This window comes from Pleurodeles waltl, chromosome 9 (genome assembly GCF_031143425.1).
Source record: "Pleurodeles waltl isolate 20211129_DDA chromosome 9, aPleWal1.hap1.20221129, whole genome shotgun sequence".
In the NCBI taxonomy this organism is placed as follows: domain Eukaryota; kingdom Metazoa; phylum Chordata; class Amphibia; order Caudata; family Salamandridae; genus Pleurodeles; species Pleurodeles waltl.
In genome coordinates, this window is record NC_090448.1 from 1005218501 (window position 1) to 1005235385 (window position 16885).

Below are 16885 nucleotides of genomic sequence, written 5' to 3' on the forward strand. Positions count from 1 at the left end.
TCTTACGGAAATGCAGACGTAACTATATCTACAAAGTGGCAACGGTCACTATGTAATATATCTTTCTATCTTTTCCCTAAAAAAACACGAAGGTTAAAGAGACGTTATTGTTAAGTGAAGTTAAAATGTCAGTTAAAATATACAGTTTTAAACCATGAAAAACACAGAAATTCAACACTATTCAGGGGAGGTGGTGAGGGCTATTAATCACTATTCACTGTAACGCAATAACACTCAATAAATGATTGTCCAGTCTGTGCCTTGACATAGCCCCGAAAATCACAGTATCCCAACTGGCAATACAGCACATAACAAAATTGTTACTTACTACTAGGAGTAGCTTGGCAGCTTGATGAATTTATGAATTTTCTGGATTCACATGCTGTGCTTTATTCTGTCATCTACTGGTTGTGTTTAGAACTCTCCCTCCCTTCTGCAGTCTTTTTTTCTGTTTTTTTTTTTAATTAGGAGTCTACGCAGCGCATGCGCTGTCTCCTCAAGACATGCTGTAATCAGTTCACGGGCTTTCATCCTTCCCAGTAGATTTTTGTTATTTGGTATGTCCTTGAAAAAGGTTTCTTTACTATTGGGTAATTTATCTTTTTAGCCCCACCTTGTGCTCATTTCTTTCCTCCCCTAGAGCAGGGGCTAACAACTTGTATTGTTCCACTGTCGTTCTTATCTTTTTCAGTTCACTATTTTTTTCGTTGGTTACTTGTCTGCTTCTTTACTGCTTGTTTCGAACTCCGTCTGCCGAACAGCAATGCACTGCTGTTTGTTGTTTTACTTAGCATCCCGAAATGGCGATGCTGTTTAGTGGTAGTGTTATGAACTTAGTTTGATGAACAGCCTTGCACTGCATTTTGTTCCAAAAGGCCATACCTTTACCATACAGACACTCGAACCCAGCTCCCCAGTTGGCATTTCTGACTGTTACGCCACATCCTCTGTCCCGCCCTTCTCTTCTACTTTCTGTACTCCTGTCTAGCAATCGAACCTGGGTCACTTCGCCGTCACTCCTCGCAAACGCACCCTCAACCCCCCCTCTCAGTCTACGGCTCAGGTTCTGACTTCCCCCTCACATCCGCTGCTGTTACAGATAAACCCTATTGTATCTTTTGTTGCAGTCTAAAGCTCTCTCATACCTTAATTTTTGCTTAAGTGCCAAACAAAATTCTTAAATAAATACATAAAAATTAAAGCTCATCATGTCTCGTTCTCAGACGAGATACGGCCAGCAGCATTGCAGAAACCTCCCTCAGTACGCCCCACCCAATTCCTTCAGCAATCACTGCTGGGTCACTTTGCCGCCACTCCTTGCAATCCCCCCTCAACACGGCCCCCCCTCTCTGTCTACTGCTGCTAGAGGTGACTTGTTCTCCTCGTCTGTGGTAAAGCTGGCCAGAGGAACAGGACATGGGAGACGTGCTGCGGGGCACTGGTCATTGCAAGTGGTTCAACTTCAGTTTCATCTCTATGAACAGTTGCCAGGGAAACCCTCTGGACAACCCTGTTGCATGGTGCCGCAGATGAAGTGGCACATGGACCAAAAGCTTGTGGAAACCCACTGAACACTGAATATAGCTATATGTTGCTACTAAGCAAGCAGTCAAGTGCTGTTACCTTGCAGGTGCCAGGATTTGAACGGTGCAGCTGGTGCAGTGGCACAGGGGTCAAAAGATCCAGGAAAGCCACTGAACACCGATTACTGCTGTATGTTGCTACTAAACAAACAGCCACAAGCGCAGTTACCTTACAGGCACCAGGGCCATGATTTAAATGGTGCTGCGAAACAGGGGCCAAATGCTGTAGTAAACCAACTTAACACCGCCTATTGCTATATTTTACTAGTAGCAAGCAATCATGAGTGCTTTTTTATTCTTTTGTAACTACTTCACCCAAAGTAACACATAGCCTAAAGTATCACTGTAATAAAAGCTGTAACCTATTGGACTTTTCTGTCTCTCTACGTAACATTCAGCACATTTATATGGCACGTTTACACAGTTTTTATATAGTCCTAAAATGCTTCTAAATCTGGACGCACTAACACCTTGGCAAGGGCATTCTCTAAAATTGGCAGTTCAGCTGTTGTAAACACTGTATAAATTCTTATAACTTACCATATGGTACCATAGCAAGCATTGGCAAAGCCAATAGGTCTCGCCTATGGAAGATCTATTGCCTTTGTCAATGTTTTGTTAGCTGTTTAATACTGCAGCGCTAGCTTCAGTGCATCATAACGGATTATAAAAAAGCGCTATACCGCAGACAACGCTGTCTGTGTCATGCAGCTTTTTTACATAACTTTCAGCCATGTGCAACATAGCTTTAAAAAATAAAAAAATACATTAGGAGAGCCAATAAATCTCACACGGGCAAGACCTATTGGCTTTGCCAATGCTTTAAGCTTTTTGCTTAAATTGCACAACTGATCACCAAGCTACAACTTACAACAGAAAACACCTTACTAATCACATTGGCGAAACCTATTGCATTTACCAACACCATACTCATCTATCTCGTGGTCATGCACTATGCCCGCCTCACTAGTAGAGTTAACTTCAGATCTCCTCCTCTTCTTAGGGTGTCTTCTGCATATGCAAAGCTCCCCCTTTAGGCATTTATGGACTGCTGTCCCCTTCTTTCTCGCACACTATTTCTGCTACTCTGTCTCAATGTCAATAACCACTACCTGCACAAACTACTTATCCCTCTAATTCCTCCTTTTGATCTATTCTCTGCAGGTCTCATCACCATCTATTAACCATGCCACATAATGTTATAAACAAATACACTACACAACACACAATTCCACAGCACACAAATAAAAATTCAGTACAACACAGATAATTCCACTACACTACAAAACACCTAGCTAAGAAACATTATAATTTACAATGCCAATAACTCTAGCTCTCACAAATGCAAGACCTATTGCATTACAAATGTTTGTTTTTTCTAGAGGAATTGGGGAGGCATCAACTGTTTCCACCATTTGGTTCTTTTTGAGACAAATTTTGAGCGTCTGAGCTATCTAGCATCCAATAGTGTTTTGGTGACTGGCATCCCTTTGTTCTTGTGTGGCAACGATACAAAGAAATGAGTTTCCCGGTTGGTTTGGTCTCTGCAGGTAATACATCATTGCTCTGCAAATGTCCAGTGTATGTAGCTCTGTCGGTCTTTGGTTCCTGAAAGATGCTAAGTATTTGGATTGAGAGGTTCAAGTGAAACAGGTATGACTGAGCAGGAAGTGTGAATTCGTACTCGTGACTGCCCTGTTCTTGTGTATTTGCAGGTATGGTGTCTGGATGGTAAATGCTTGCAGCTCACTTATCTTACATAGCAATGGCCTTGCAATTAGGAAGTCTGTCTTGAGAGTGAAACATTTTAGTGCTGTCCGGTGTAGTGGTTCCAATGGATTTTCATCAGTTGTGTTAGCACCGTGTTTAGGTTACACATGGGTGTTGGTGCACCTCTTTACAGCACTATTCTTTTGTCACCTCTAGGAACTGTTTGACCACTGGTACTGGGAAGAAACCTCTCCCTATGCATCCCCTTGTATCGGTCACTATCACTGCCAAGTGTTCCTTTAGTGATGCGTAGGTTAGTCTGCTGTCCAGCAAGTGCGTAAGTTATCTGATGTCTGGTCTTGTGTTCGGTCTTGGAAGAGGCCTAAATTCTGGCCCCACCTTGTGTACCTCACCCAATTGTCTGAGAACCGCCTTCATGTAGTTGGCGTTCTGCCTTCCTGGAGGACTGCCATAACTCTCTCTAGGTGGCCCAAGTGTCACTTGATCACTAGTGGCAAAAGTGGGATCAATAAAAAAGTGTAGAAAAATGTCCCTGACCGGTCTATTTACAGTGCATCTCCTAGAGAATAGTGGTGCAGGTCCCTGGATGCGAATGACTGGCATTGTGATTCCTCTGGTGTTGGAAACAGGTCCATCCCTGATGTTCCCCACTTTAGAACACCTGTTCAACCACTGCTTGATTCAGTTTCCTCTCGTTGAAGACGGCTGCCTGTCTGCTGTCGTCTACCTCCATGTTTGGTACCCCTGGTAGATGTACTGCTTTTGGGGTTATCTGTCTCCACATGGCCTACTTCCACGTGCCTTGTGCACTAGTTTCAATAAAGCAAAGGAATCTGTTCCCCCTGCTTGCTGAGGTAGAACATTGTTACTTTGTTGGCCGCCCAAACTTGTAGCAATTTTCTTCATAGCGGTTTCTGAAAGGCTTTTAAAGACTAGTAACACTTTCGAGTTCCAGTACGTTTATGTGATGTGGCACTTCCTCTGGTTTTCGGACTCCGCTGATGTTGAGCCTCTCCTTTGTGTGCTCACCATCCAGAGTGATGTTCACTGTTGAAGCTGGTAGCATGAAAGGTCTTCCTACTGTTATGTTGTGTGTTCCGCCATGCCATTTCCTCCTGTATTCTTTGTACGATAACCACTAGAACCTCCGAACTCCCTGTTTCTTGTGACCACTGGTTCTGGATCCATTCCTGGATCGATCTCAACGAGTAGCCTCACATATGGGAATAGTGGTATTCAGGAGGTCACCATCCCCTGCAACTTCCCCCACTGTCAGAGACTGACCCTACTGACAGGGGTGAGCTTGTTGCTTTATCGCTAACACTCTTGTCATAGGGAACACTTTTGCTTGCAGGGTATTGATTCTTCTCTCTTTTTGGTATAGGTGATGACATTTTCATGTGTATGGAGAACCCAGTCTGTGAAGTGCTTCTCTCACTGTTTTTATGCTGTCTCTGCTGGCTGGTAAAAGTGAGTTCCTTTCACACGTGCAGTCTAGCTAGGGGTACACATGTATTCCCTTTCTTCTTAAGTGTGCCGCTATGGCTGTTAACCATTTTGTGAACACCCTGGGTGCTGATTTTATTCTTAGTGGTAGTACTCTGGATCTGTAGTGTCTGGTCTATCAAGAAGCATAGGAACTTCTTGTGTCTACAGTTCCTTGGGAAGTGCAGATAGACTCTTAGGTCTATGGTTGCCATGTAATCCTATATCCGGAGTTGTAGAAGTACTTCTTGCAACTCTGTCATCCTGAATTTGTGTCTTCATAGACTTGTTTAGGAAGCACAGGTCTAGTATTGGTCATAGCAATTTGTCTGGTTTTGGGCCCAGGAAGCATTTTGAGTAGTTTCCCAGATTGATCTTGTTCGGAGGTACTTTGTAACAGTTCTTTCACCTCCTAGTGTGGGAATGAACTTTTCTCCTTCTCCTTGTTTTCTTTGGTCCCCAACTTTGGCTTGTGTTTTATTTTTTTATGTGACCTCCCTCCAATTCTGGAGGAAGGCTCCGATTCTACAACCCCGCCCCCCCGCCAACAGTGTGTATGCGGGAGACTGATCTTGTGGGTCACTTATTTGCTGGTACCATCTCCGAACGGTTGCCCTCTGCCTCTCAGCTAAAAGGCCCTCTATGTGGTGTTTGGTACCGCCAGTTTTGTGTTGGCACCTGTGTCTGACTTGCCTTTTGAAAAGGCTTGTGAGGTGTGGAGAGCTGGAAAACCCTTCTTCCCGCATGAGAATCATGTGCACCCATTACAATTAATAAAGCATTTTAGCCTTTCAGGAAAAATCATTATTGTGAGCAATAACACATTCAAATACAACGTAGTGAAACCATAAAGCATGCATGTTTTTTTTAAGCCAACTTAGGCCATAAACATGCAGCTATAAAAAAAAAAAGCCACCAATAGCGGTTGCACCACTCCCAGGCTGTAGAACAAAAGTTCTTTAGGCTGAACAGCCAGGGGTGTCAATTTCTCCAAAGCTGAAAATGCAGGGACTGTAGTATTCAAGTCTTTCTTGGGGAGAATTAGCTGCTACACTCTTGCAGCACCCCCAACACGGTTGTTGGTTGTGTTCCTGCTGTCCTGGGCCCGTCTAACCAGCAGAAAACTTTGGGCTAGTTCAGCCCTGCAGGGTATTATGGGGCGTTCCTGCAAGGGAGTGTGACTATTCAGCAGCTCGGGACTTGCTTCCTTTATGCCTCACAAGACTTTTTATTTCTACTGGATGTGTCTGGTCCCACCCAGGCACCTTCTCTTTCCTCTATGTTGGGGCAGCTTGGGTAGTCCAGCAGTTGGCTGCCCATACCCGCTCCCTGCCTGGCCTCCTCCACTACAGACACAGGAGGCAGCAGCTTGTTTGGAGAAGGCAGGATGTTTCATGTGTGGTGGCTGCCACGTTCCCCCATTTACGAGCAGTGAGTGAGGGTGAGCCCACCTCCATTGGGGGGGCGGGCAGCGTGATGCTGCTTCCCTCCATCTTTGCTGAGGGGCCCAGAGATGGGGTCCCAAGGCCACAAGAGCTCTGGGAAGAGGCATGAAAGTCAAATACTTCTCCCAGTGATATCTTTAGCCTGTTGGGCAGTTTTGTGCAAACTTGGCCTCATTTTGCTCCTAGTGGCGAGCCCTCGGCCCCTGGAGCCTTTTCATCAGCCCCCCTGGCCTCTAAGGTGGCACATGTTGCATGGAGCTGGCTCTACTGGTTCCCTGTGCCAGCCTTGCTCCTTTTTTCCACTCCTCTACTCAGGTTTGTGTGTAGAAGCCCAGTGCTTCCTCCAACTAGTGATAGGTGGTTAAAGAGACATGCTCCCCTGGTCCTTGAGAGTCCCACAGGTCCTAGGGTCAACTATAGGCAGAGACCCGAGTCCATTAGGTCATCTGGGGTTTGCCCTTCCAGTTGTCCATGGTGCTGCTGCTTCCAGTTCATCTCCAACAACTATCACTCCCATGTGCAAGAGTATTTAAATGGGGGTATACGATTCTAGAAGCTAGGCACCCCTGGGCCAGTCCCTGGGTGCTACATCACCCCTCCTCCCCTGTCACAAACCTCCTGCACAGCATGCTGGGACCATTTAAAATGGCACCATCAAGTCATCACTGGTCAAATCTTCACTGGGGGCCTCAGCTCTGCCCCTAGCTGACATCACTTCCAGGGACTTTCCTACCAAAACATCAAAGAGCAGTCCCTTCCTTTGTTGACTCCGGAGGTCTGGGCTTCCTCCTTTGTTCAGTTGACCAGGGCTGTCCCAATCCTGGTGGAGGGTGACAGCTAATTAACTGATGCAGATTTTCTTCACCACCCCTTCCTCCGCTGTTAATTGCTCCTTTTGTGCGGGGAGGCCTTCGTTCCCTCCTGGTGGGGAGCAGTGCAGGGGAGCAGGTGGCAAAAGGTCTGGGCTCAGCTCCTGAGCTGAGCCAGGGAAATATGAAAATTCTGGATGACCCATAAGGTGCACATTTATCTACTGGGAACCTGCATAGTCAATCTTAGCACATGTTTAACCAGAGTTCCATATCCTGCTGGACTTTGAAGGCCAAAGGGGAGCAAAACTGCACTTTACTATACATATAGGTGAAATGTGCCTTAAAGTGTCACTGTAGACAAAACAGTAAACCATACTGACTTTACCTATAAGTGCCAACAATATTATAAGGCCTACCCCCAGGTCAATATTCAACCCTGAAGCGTCGCCTATTTGCCAGGCTCCCTGTGAACAGTTCCCAGACTGCGCACAATGGTAGTCTTACACATGCAGCCCTCTCACATGTCCACATGTAACCAGTTAAGTGCCCCTTACTAGACAATGGCAGTAAACATGCTCACTCCGTTAACTATGTGATTATGGTGGGTAGGACACCAGCTGTAAGGCTCACCAACAGTAAAAAGAAATCCAGGCAGAATAAATGAGAAGAATCCATTCTGCTACAGATGTTCCCACCAGTTGAAAACTATCAGTAGGAATGATCCATCGCTCATGGTTATTCTTGCCTAGTCAGCGGTAACAAGTGGCATTGGTTCTGCCCACACATCACTCTCCAGTTGCCACCACCACAAACCTTACATTGTCTGTCTGCCACCAAGACCACCCACCTAATATAACCATGATGCCTATTCTCCCTACAGGGACTCCAAACTGCCTTAAGACCATCCTGGCTCTAGGTTGGATGAATCTACTTGGACTGAAAAGATCTAGGCCTACCCTTGCTCTGGTCATGTAACAGTATGCCTGCCACACTTTCTCTGGCAAAGGTTCAGCGCCTCTACAATGACTGTCACACTTGTCAGGTATAAAACTTGCCTTCAGGGTGCCTGCCTGTTCACCCCCTGAAGACTATACAACTAGGTACCCGCACTGCTCCGGGTGCATACACCCTACAGATGTGGACACCTTTGGCCCTCACCCACAGCAATTATACGGGATGGATGGCTGCCGCCACCCTGTGGGACAACAGTCTTCTCTAAAGAAAGAACACCCCCTCACAACACTTGGTACTTCCCTAACAGAAGACCCATCGGTCTTTGGTATGGGTCCCAGCTGGGACAGCAGAAACTATCCTATGACTCGCCATCACACTCGGCAGTGTATCAGGGCTGGGATCTGCCGGGCAAACCTGCAGCACACTGGTAGAGTGCTCGCCATGGGAAATAGCGCGCGGAACCTAGAACCCCCTTCCTCTCCACCACGTGAACAGGGCCAAAGCCCCTGACATTACGAACTCTCAACCCCTCTCCTTGGAAGACTGAGGTTTTCCAAGGGTCCTCAAGCCTCCATCACCCAATTTGAGGAAGTCTATTATTTTGTCAGCTCCGCCCACAAGGACCATCCTTAGAAATAACTGGAAATGGCCTTCAACAGCTCTTTTGTACACAATTCCTTAAACCGAAATGATTTATTACAATTTCCTTACAGGAATCATGAAATTGCCACAGCAAGTATGAATACCAGCCATTTACCACCCCTCACAATGAGGAATAAGGAAAACATTGAGCCTCGGATTTGTAACTGCCACTTACCACCCATAATCCCCCATGTTAAAGTTACCTATTCCCATTTTTCCTAAAGGACATATTAGAGTGTTGTACGATGTATTCAGCAGTCTCTTGAAGCTCATAATACCCCCTGTGTAAAATAGCTAATTTCCATTTATTTACAGGAATCATGAAAATACAGCACCAGGTATATGTGACAGCTATTTAATACCCACCATCTCCATGTAAAATTAGCTATTCATTATAGCAGCTATTAGAACACAGTAGCAAAAGCATTCATAAACCCCTTCACATAATCCCACATGTGCAAAAAAAGCCATTCCCATTTCCTACAGGAATCACGAAAATACATCTCTAGGTGTACAACAACAATTTAGTACCCACTATTCCCTGTATAGGAAACAGCTATGCATATTTTCATGATAGAAACCAGTAAATTAGGTAACGTGTATTGAATGGTCAATGAACTCCATAGCAACATCATGCTAAAAGTTGCCCATGTGCCCTACAAAAACATTCTAGTCAGTGTCGGGTATATAACAGTAATGGAGCACACAATTCCCCCATGAAGAAAATAGCTAGGCCCATTCTCCTACAAGAGTGGTTCCAACCTTTTCACTTCTGTGGAACCCCCACTTTATCTTTACTGGAAACCGGGGACCCCCAATGAATCCTTATTGGAATCCAGGGTCTTCCTACTGAGTCATTACTAAAAGCTGTGGACCTAATCAGTTAATATTATTTAATTTTCTAAGCAGTTGCGGACCCCCTGAGGAGGCTTTGCGGCCCCCCCAGGGGTCACCGGACCACAGGTTGGGAACCACTGTCCTAAAAGAAATGTATTGCTTACGTAGCCCGGAGTTACATAGCCATTTAACATCCATAATTGCCAGTTGCAAAAGTCTATGTGAATTGCCTGTCGCGTAAAATCTAACACTGTGTAAATGTAACTGTTCTAATGTCACTTATTTTTATAGTCTATTTTCTGATTTGATAAGGTAACATTTGTTGCTAATTACGCCATTACCATACTTCAAATAAATATTCCTCTCAACCAAAGTACATTACATTTCCACCACCACTTAAAACTATTGCATTGCAGCTGTCTTTGATCCAGCAATGTAACAGTTAAACCAGCACATAACAGCCAGGAATGTACAATGGAATACATTATAGATTATGTGATTTCATACATAGGTGAAAATGGACACTGTGACTGTCTACCAGCAAGATAATGGTTAATGGAAGAGTCTTTGTGAGAAACAGACCATTGTGATATCATGAAAGCACACAAATAATGTCCTTCATATGCGGCTAAAACAGAACCATTACTTAATTGTGTGACATTATGGCCAGCAATTCAATGGTTAAAAATGTGCGTTTATCAGACATTTGTAATAGAACCATAAAAACATTTTGTTAGGTAAACGATAACAAATGCTGAAAACCGATTGAAGCTTTTAAGTGCACAAGTGAGCTTTAAATTGCACGGCCACCCGTGGACACTCGAGAGAATGCGGCCCACCAACCCAAAATGATCCTCGCTAGTGTGCCTTGCGATTTAAGCACCGCATTCTCGTAATCCTGCTGTCTGATGTACTCTGCAGCCCCAGAGGCAAGTGAATCTCTTGCGGCCTTGTCCAAACGTGCATTGCCACCAGCAGCAGCCTGCTTGCTACGGCTGCCCTCTCACCAAGGTAAACTCTGATCACATTCTAAGCACTCACCCAAGGTCACATCCTCCTGCTCGTCCATCGCGGGCATGGGCTCAGTCTCACGGCAAAGCGCAGACGAGTTCAAGTCGGACAGGGGCTCCAGAAGTTGCTTTCGCAACTGAATGCACCACAGGGGTCTCGAAGGCTCTCCTACAAATAAAGCAGAGCACGCGGTAAATGTCGGTACCGGGACATAATCGTGTTTCATTCATGGCAGGTCTCAAGTTATGCCATTAACAATAGTGACATCAGCTGTGTGCCAGGGCGCCGAGTGAAAGCAAAAGTAACAATATACAGAGGATCTGTAGCATTAAAGAAAATGTACTTGACACTTTTCCGGAGTCACTTACTTACAGGCCTACCAATGTCAAGCGGAAGCACTCTAAAATACAGGTTTTTGTTTTCAGGAACAAATAAGAGGCACCGTTTCCGTTTTCAAACAAGAAAAGTTAAAAATCTAGAAATTATTCAAACAATGAAGAGATGAATGTGCAGAAAATGAGTTGCTTCTGTACTTACCTGTAGAACTATAGAACTATCATTAATTAAGCTAATATGAAGAAAGCGTCATTCGCAATTTTAAACCCTCTTCAGGGAGGAAACGGGCGGTGGTTTCACGCATCCACACATTACCAACGAAAGTATCTGTGTTTGCAAAGGGGCAGTGGTAAAATCACAGAGTGTAATCGAAGTGTAATAAGTCACTAGAATTGAGAGCAAAAATTCAGGCAGTGAGTCGAGAGGGGAGAGGGGCGTTTTGGGTTAACAAAAATAAAAAAATGAAAAAAAACCCTCATCGATTTAGTCAGGAGTCACATCCAAGAGTATTGTGCATTCTCTATGTTGTAAGCATTATTTAATTCAAACATAATTGAATCCCAACTTCAGATGCGAGTATGTTACATGTTTTCCTGGCCGAGTTTGCACTGTTGGCAGATGATTTACAAATGTTAATAAAATGCTACAATTAAATGTTGCTGCCGAGGCACCATGGTTTCGGACACAAGTATTAAAGGTGCTAAGAAACCGATTATATCCGGGTGCAAGAGGGGGCAGAGCTCAGATCTTTACTTGATTAGGAAGCCAACCAGTGGCACAAAGGCAAAGGCGGGACATTTACGTGACGGGAGAATAGCTGCTAGAAGGCCGGACCTGAATTAGTCTAACTTGCCCGGGCGGTACCGTGCCTGCAGCTGCCAATGTACTGCGCCCCCGCAGCCACTACAGAACAAACAAAACCGAGTGAGCGGCTGTCGTGTAACCTTGAGGGCACCCACTGTTAGTGTGGTACTTGGGCGTGGGACTCGTCTGCAGGCTTTCATGGCTCTTCTGTATATAAACTACTCACATCTCATGCCTGTGTCTTACGCTTCTTTTGTTTGAAACCAGAACAGTATCTATTACTGCAAGGAGTTGCTTCTCACAAACCCCTCTCTAATGATCACACCTAAGTCACCAATGAATCACGAAGAAACTGTAGTAAATGAATGGAATGGGTTCCATTAGCATGTATGGCCAGGCATGGGCCCCGGGCTCACTGTGCCACTGGAACCAAGCTACACCTGGCTGAAGAGCCCCAACTAGGGCAAAACCGGCCCTAGGTTGCCTGTGCTCCAGTTCAGGGAGGACTTGGCTTGGCAGTTCGGGCCGGACTGATTCCAATGAGGAGTACAGTCAAGAGTGATTTGCATATGGTTGTGTGGAAACTGAAGTGGCATGGTGGGCAAAAAAATGATACAGATGCAGCCACCCATCACCTTTCTTTGTGAAAGGTTCGCATGTCATAGTGAAGTCATACAATGGCGGAAAAGGTCTAACCTCCTGCTCCTCAAAGCATATTGGAGTTGGTGGAAGAAATATGTGAATGGTGCAACAAGAGACTAAAGGATGAAGTCTGGGTGAAAGCCCCTAAAAGTAAGTAGGTTGTACGCTTACTTTTTGCAAAATCCATAAGTCCTGGCTAAGACAGACCTGGGACAGCTAATTTGTCTGGCACTGGCTACTAGCATTTTGCCTTTGAGTAAAAAGGCAATAAAGGAAGTAGGCAATAAAGAATGGTTTGCACAGGTAGAGCTTACTGATCAGCTTATATCCAGAGTTCATGTGAGCTGAAGGTACGAAAGAAGGAAAAGGGAAGAAAATATCTAAGGAAGAAAGAAAAAGAAAAAGGAAAGAAGGAAAAGAAATGAAAAAGAAAATACACAGAAAATAGAAAGGAAAAAGGAAAGAAAGATGGACAAAAATAAAGGGAAAAGAAGGAAGGAAGGAAAGAAAGAAAAAAGGACGACAAAGGAGAAAGAAAGAAATGAAAATAGTAGGAAAAAAGAAAGAAATGAAAAAAGTAGGAAAAAAGAAGGAAAGGCGAAATTGAAGGAGGAAAGAAAGCACTAAAGAAAGAAAAAAGGCAAGAAAGAATGAAAGAATCTCTGAGGAAGAAGGCAAGAAAGAAGGAAGGCAGGAAAGAACGTCAAGGTTGCAAGAGTTCAGGTCAGTTGATGTGAAATATCAGCAGTCACAAAACAAGACCACTCCAAAGGAATTTACCCAAGCATTAGCAGCCAATGGGTTCTGATAAAGATGGAATGTGCCCTGTGTTCAAATCAAAAGCATTCTGCCATCACATTAGGCTCTAAACACAAAGACAACAATAAAGTAATCATACACTAAAAACCAAAAACACTGTCACTGAAGGGAACTAACTTGTGTGCATGTGGGCTCCTTGTGAAAAAGCAAAATGCAGCCACTCAAAATGGAGTTAACTGTTGGCTAATATAGGCTGACCCACTGCCCATGATTTAGTTAGCAGAAGCAACATTTGAATGACAACAACAGACCAATGGGCGAAGAGGGGTAGCTGAAAGCCCCTTTAAATATATTATACATATCATTTTAATACAATCAAAAGGTCCTGGCTAAACCAGACCTAAAACAGTTAAGGCAGACTTCAAAAACTGAAACAGAATAATTAAGTCACCATGGTAACATAAATCATTAGTGCTGATGTGTTTCCTTGGAAAGACCTTTTCCATCATAGACAGTAACAGGGAACATTTCATTACACCAAAATACTGCACAAGCAAATGTGGTTGTTCCTACTCATACTCCAGTCTATTTTTACACCAAAATACAAAATGCACACTTTATTAGGGGGACTGAGAGTACTGGCTGCAAAGGTGACTATATTTTTCTTACCTTTTCATCAAGTTTCAAAGGAAAACATTACTGGGAATGAAGGTTAAAGAGCGCAAGAAGCGGAGCTGAGCAAAGGTCAAATAAAACCGAGCTAGAGATGGTCCTTGATGTGGGTAAAGAAAAAGCTGTATTGCAGAAATCCACAGCATAATGTTAACACACTGTGAGAGGAGGCTGATGTTTGGCACTATGGACCATGGATGCAAAAGCACAAAGATCTCTTAGAGTGAAACCAGTGGAGTCACTTCTCCTCTTTCAAGGGGTGAGGTGGACATAGAATTTGGAAAGGTGAAGGTGATGGGTAAGCAAAACAGTAATACCGCACACGTACAGCAATTAATTTACTAACTTATGAAATTGACAAAAAACAATCCATTAATTGATCATCATAGTTCGTTCAATATGAATATTCATGGTTATCCAATTAAGTGTAAATAAGATCATTAGCAAAGTAGTATACACAGCAGTAACATTTGAGCAATTCTACCCATGGCAATGCATTAGTAAAACTGAAAACAGTGAAAAAGCGAACAAACTGACGACATGTACGTAAAACCAGGACATCAGCTTGTTTTATTTCAAGCATATTTTTAAAGATAGAAACCCAGTTCCCATAAATTTGGTATTGGAAGTATGGATGGTTTCTCACATACTTTAGACAGTACTCAGTTCATATTTAGGAGATCACAGGGGGAATGGCTTGAAAATGAATTGGGCAAGCACATCAGGGTGACCTTCTGGTCCTTATATGTGTGACCAGAGATTATTATGTTCCGTTTAGCCCCTTCAGATGGTGCTAACACATTTTGACCGTAGAGCATTTTAGGGGGTCACCCCAGGGCACAGAACAGAGTTGGTGCTGCCTTGTTGCAGAAGTCCAAAACAGGATTAGTGTCTACAGCCTGGTGCTTCTACTCATCTCCGTCACATTCAAAAGTGTGGCTATTAAATACCACAGTTCAGTTCTTAAAGCACATAGCTTTGGTAGAGCATTCTGCCTCGATTATTTTATCACATTGCGTGGACTCTCGATACACCAAATTTTAATGGGAGAAAACAGTAGTCTAGGAAAATATGACCTTTTGGCAAACGGGCTGTCCTTGTATCCACGCCAGTATGTCTGGAAAAAAGGTGGTGTAAGGCGGTTACACCAAGAGATATTGAAGCTTACTGACACAGCCGGCTGAAGTAACTGCGACAAGAAGAAAGAAGACATAATGAATAGCTGCACATCAGCTTGAAGGGAGACCACACAAGGAAAGTCCGGACCATATTAAGGACGCAATGTGGAATCACAAAAGGTTTTGGAGCAAACGTGTCAAACCTTTTAAAAACCTATTCACGGCGTGATTTTCAACAAGGATGGCTTACAATCAAATGCAAAAGAGTCAACAGATAACCTTTATTGGTGCCCCTGCAAGTCCTTGACAATAAATAAAATGTCTGGATTTTTTAGCGTGCAATGGGGCCCTGTTACGCTTCAAAAACAGGCCACAAACGCATCTAAGTGTCCTGCATAAACAAGTTTTGCCTGGATAATATCCACAATTTTAAGAGGTAGATCGCATGCAGTCAACTGCTGCTGCTCAATCCCCATGCATGGAGGTGTAGATTGTGCAGAACCCTGCTCTGCTTCTGCAACAGAAGATCCTCCCAAAATGGAGGCCTGATAAGTGGGCAGATGCTCATGCCCAGATGTTCAAGGTACCATTTACTCCTGGGCCCAATCTGGAGCCACTAGACTGATTTGGGCCTGGTAATTTCTGGTCTTCCTCTGAACTCGGTCCCTTTGATAAATAGCAGGAAGGCCCTGAATGCCCGGCTTATGGCCCACAACTCCAACAGAATGAGGTGGAGCAGAGTCTTCCCCCATTCTTCTGATTTCCATCTCTCCTAGATGACCTCCCTAATCCAGTAATGATGCATCCTTCACCACCATCGGAAGGAAGAGGGGTCTGCTGCTGAAAATACAGTTGAGCAACCTGGACTGCAGATCTTTTTGCGCTCTCCTCTGAAAACTGGATGGAATCAGACAGGTCCCTCTTAGTGCTGTGGCCACCGAGACTTCAGATCACAGTGCTAAGTCTGCATGTGCTACCTTGCACAGTCACCATCACTTTTGTGAACACTTGAGGGGCACTAGAAAGGCTGAAGGGGAACACAGCAAATTGGAAGTGCTACCGACCTAACCTGAACTGCAGGTAATATCTGTGGGACTGCAGGATGGATATATGAAAATATAGATCCTGTAGTTCCAAGGCTACCATACAGTTGCTCGGATCCAGGGCAGACAGAACCTGGGTCTGTGAGCACCTTGAATTTGTCTTTCCGCAGAAAGACAAGATTTAAAATAGGACAAAGCTTCTGTCCTTCGGCACCACAAAATAGTGCAAATAACATCCAGCCCCTATTTTCAAGGCTGACACCCTCTCTATGGCCCCTTTAGACAAGAAACCATGCACTTTCTGCACCTGCAAAAAGACAGCTAAGTGGTTTTCTGAAAGCCACGCTGAAGTTGGTGAAAGATCCGTTGGGTCGAAAAGGAATGTAAGGGGCACAGCCTCATTTGAGAATTAGGGACCATCTGCCTCATGTAATGTCACCACCTGTGGAGAAAGTTTCTGATTCGGACTTGTACAGGGTGGTCGTGAGTAGCTAAGGATTTGCTCAAGTGGTTTGGGGAGGTAGCTGCTGAGCTGGGGGACTATCCCTGCTAACGAGGACTGCCTGATCCTCGTACTCCTACCCCCTAAGGAATAGGGTGCTTGCTATGGCAGCACACGGGTTGTTGTATGTATGCCAACCCTCTGTAGAATCTCCTAAAGGGACACTACAGTGGGAAAGAGAAGGCCTTGAGAAGGCCTCTGCTTAGCAGTCATCTACAAGACTCTCCACGTGAACTGTAGATTAGTTGTGAGCTGCAGTCACCTGGAGCCAAATTTAAAAAATAAGAATAAAAAAAAAAAAAAAAAACAGAGCATGTAAAACACTTAAGGACCTGCAGTTTGAGCACAGTAGCACTGGACTTGGTTAAAGTCTCCCCAAAATACTGTTGAGGCATGGCAAGTTCACGATTGATTTTAACTTTCAGGCTGCTAGCTCTGGAATTCTCCATCATCAGACTCGCCAAGTAGAACGGACCCTCTGATGTTCTAAAAATTCTACAAATTTCCTG

The 16885-nt window shown here is 44.3% G+C and overlaps 1 protein-coding gene across 1 annotated transcript in view; it reads right to left on the minus strand.

Moving 5' to 3' along the window:
* BUB1B (BUB1 mitotic checkpoint serine/threonine kinase B) overlaps nucleotides 1-16885 on the minus strand; it is a 248690-nt gene that overhangs the window by 32173 nt on the left and 199632 nt on the right. The window contains exon 21 of the mRNA XM_069208601.1: nucleotides 10531-10668. Within this exon, the coding sequence (XP_069064702.1) occupies nucleotides 10531-10668 (138 nt within the window). The remainder of the gene's footprint in view (nucleotides 1-10530; nucleotides 10669-16885) is intronic.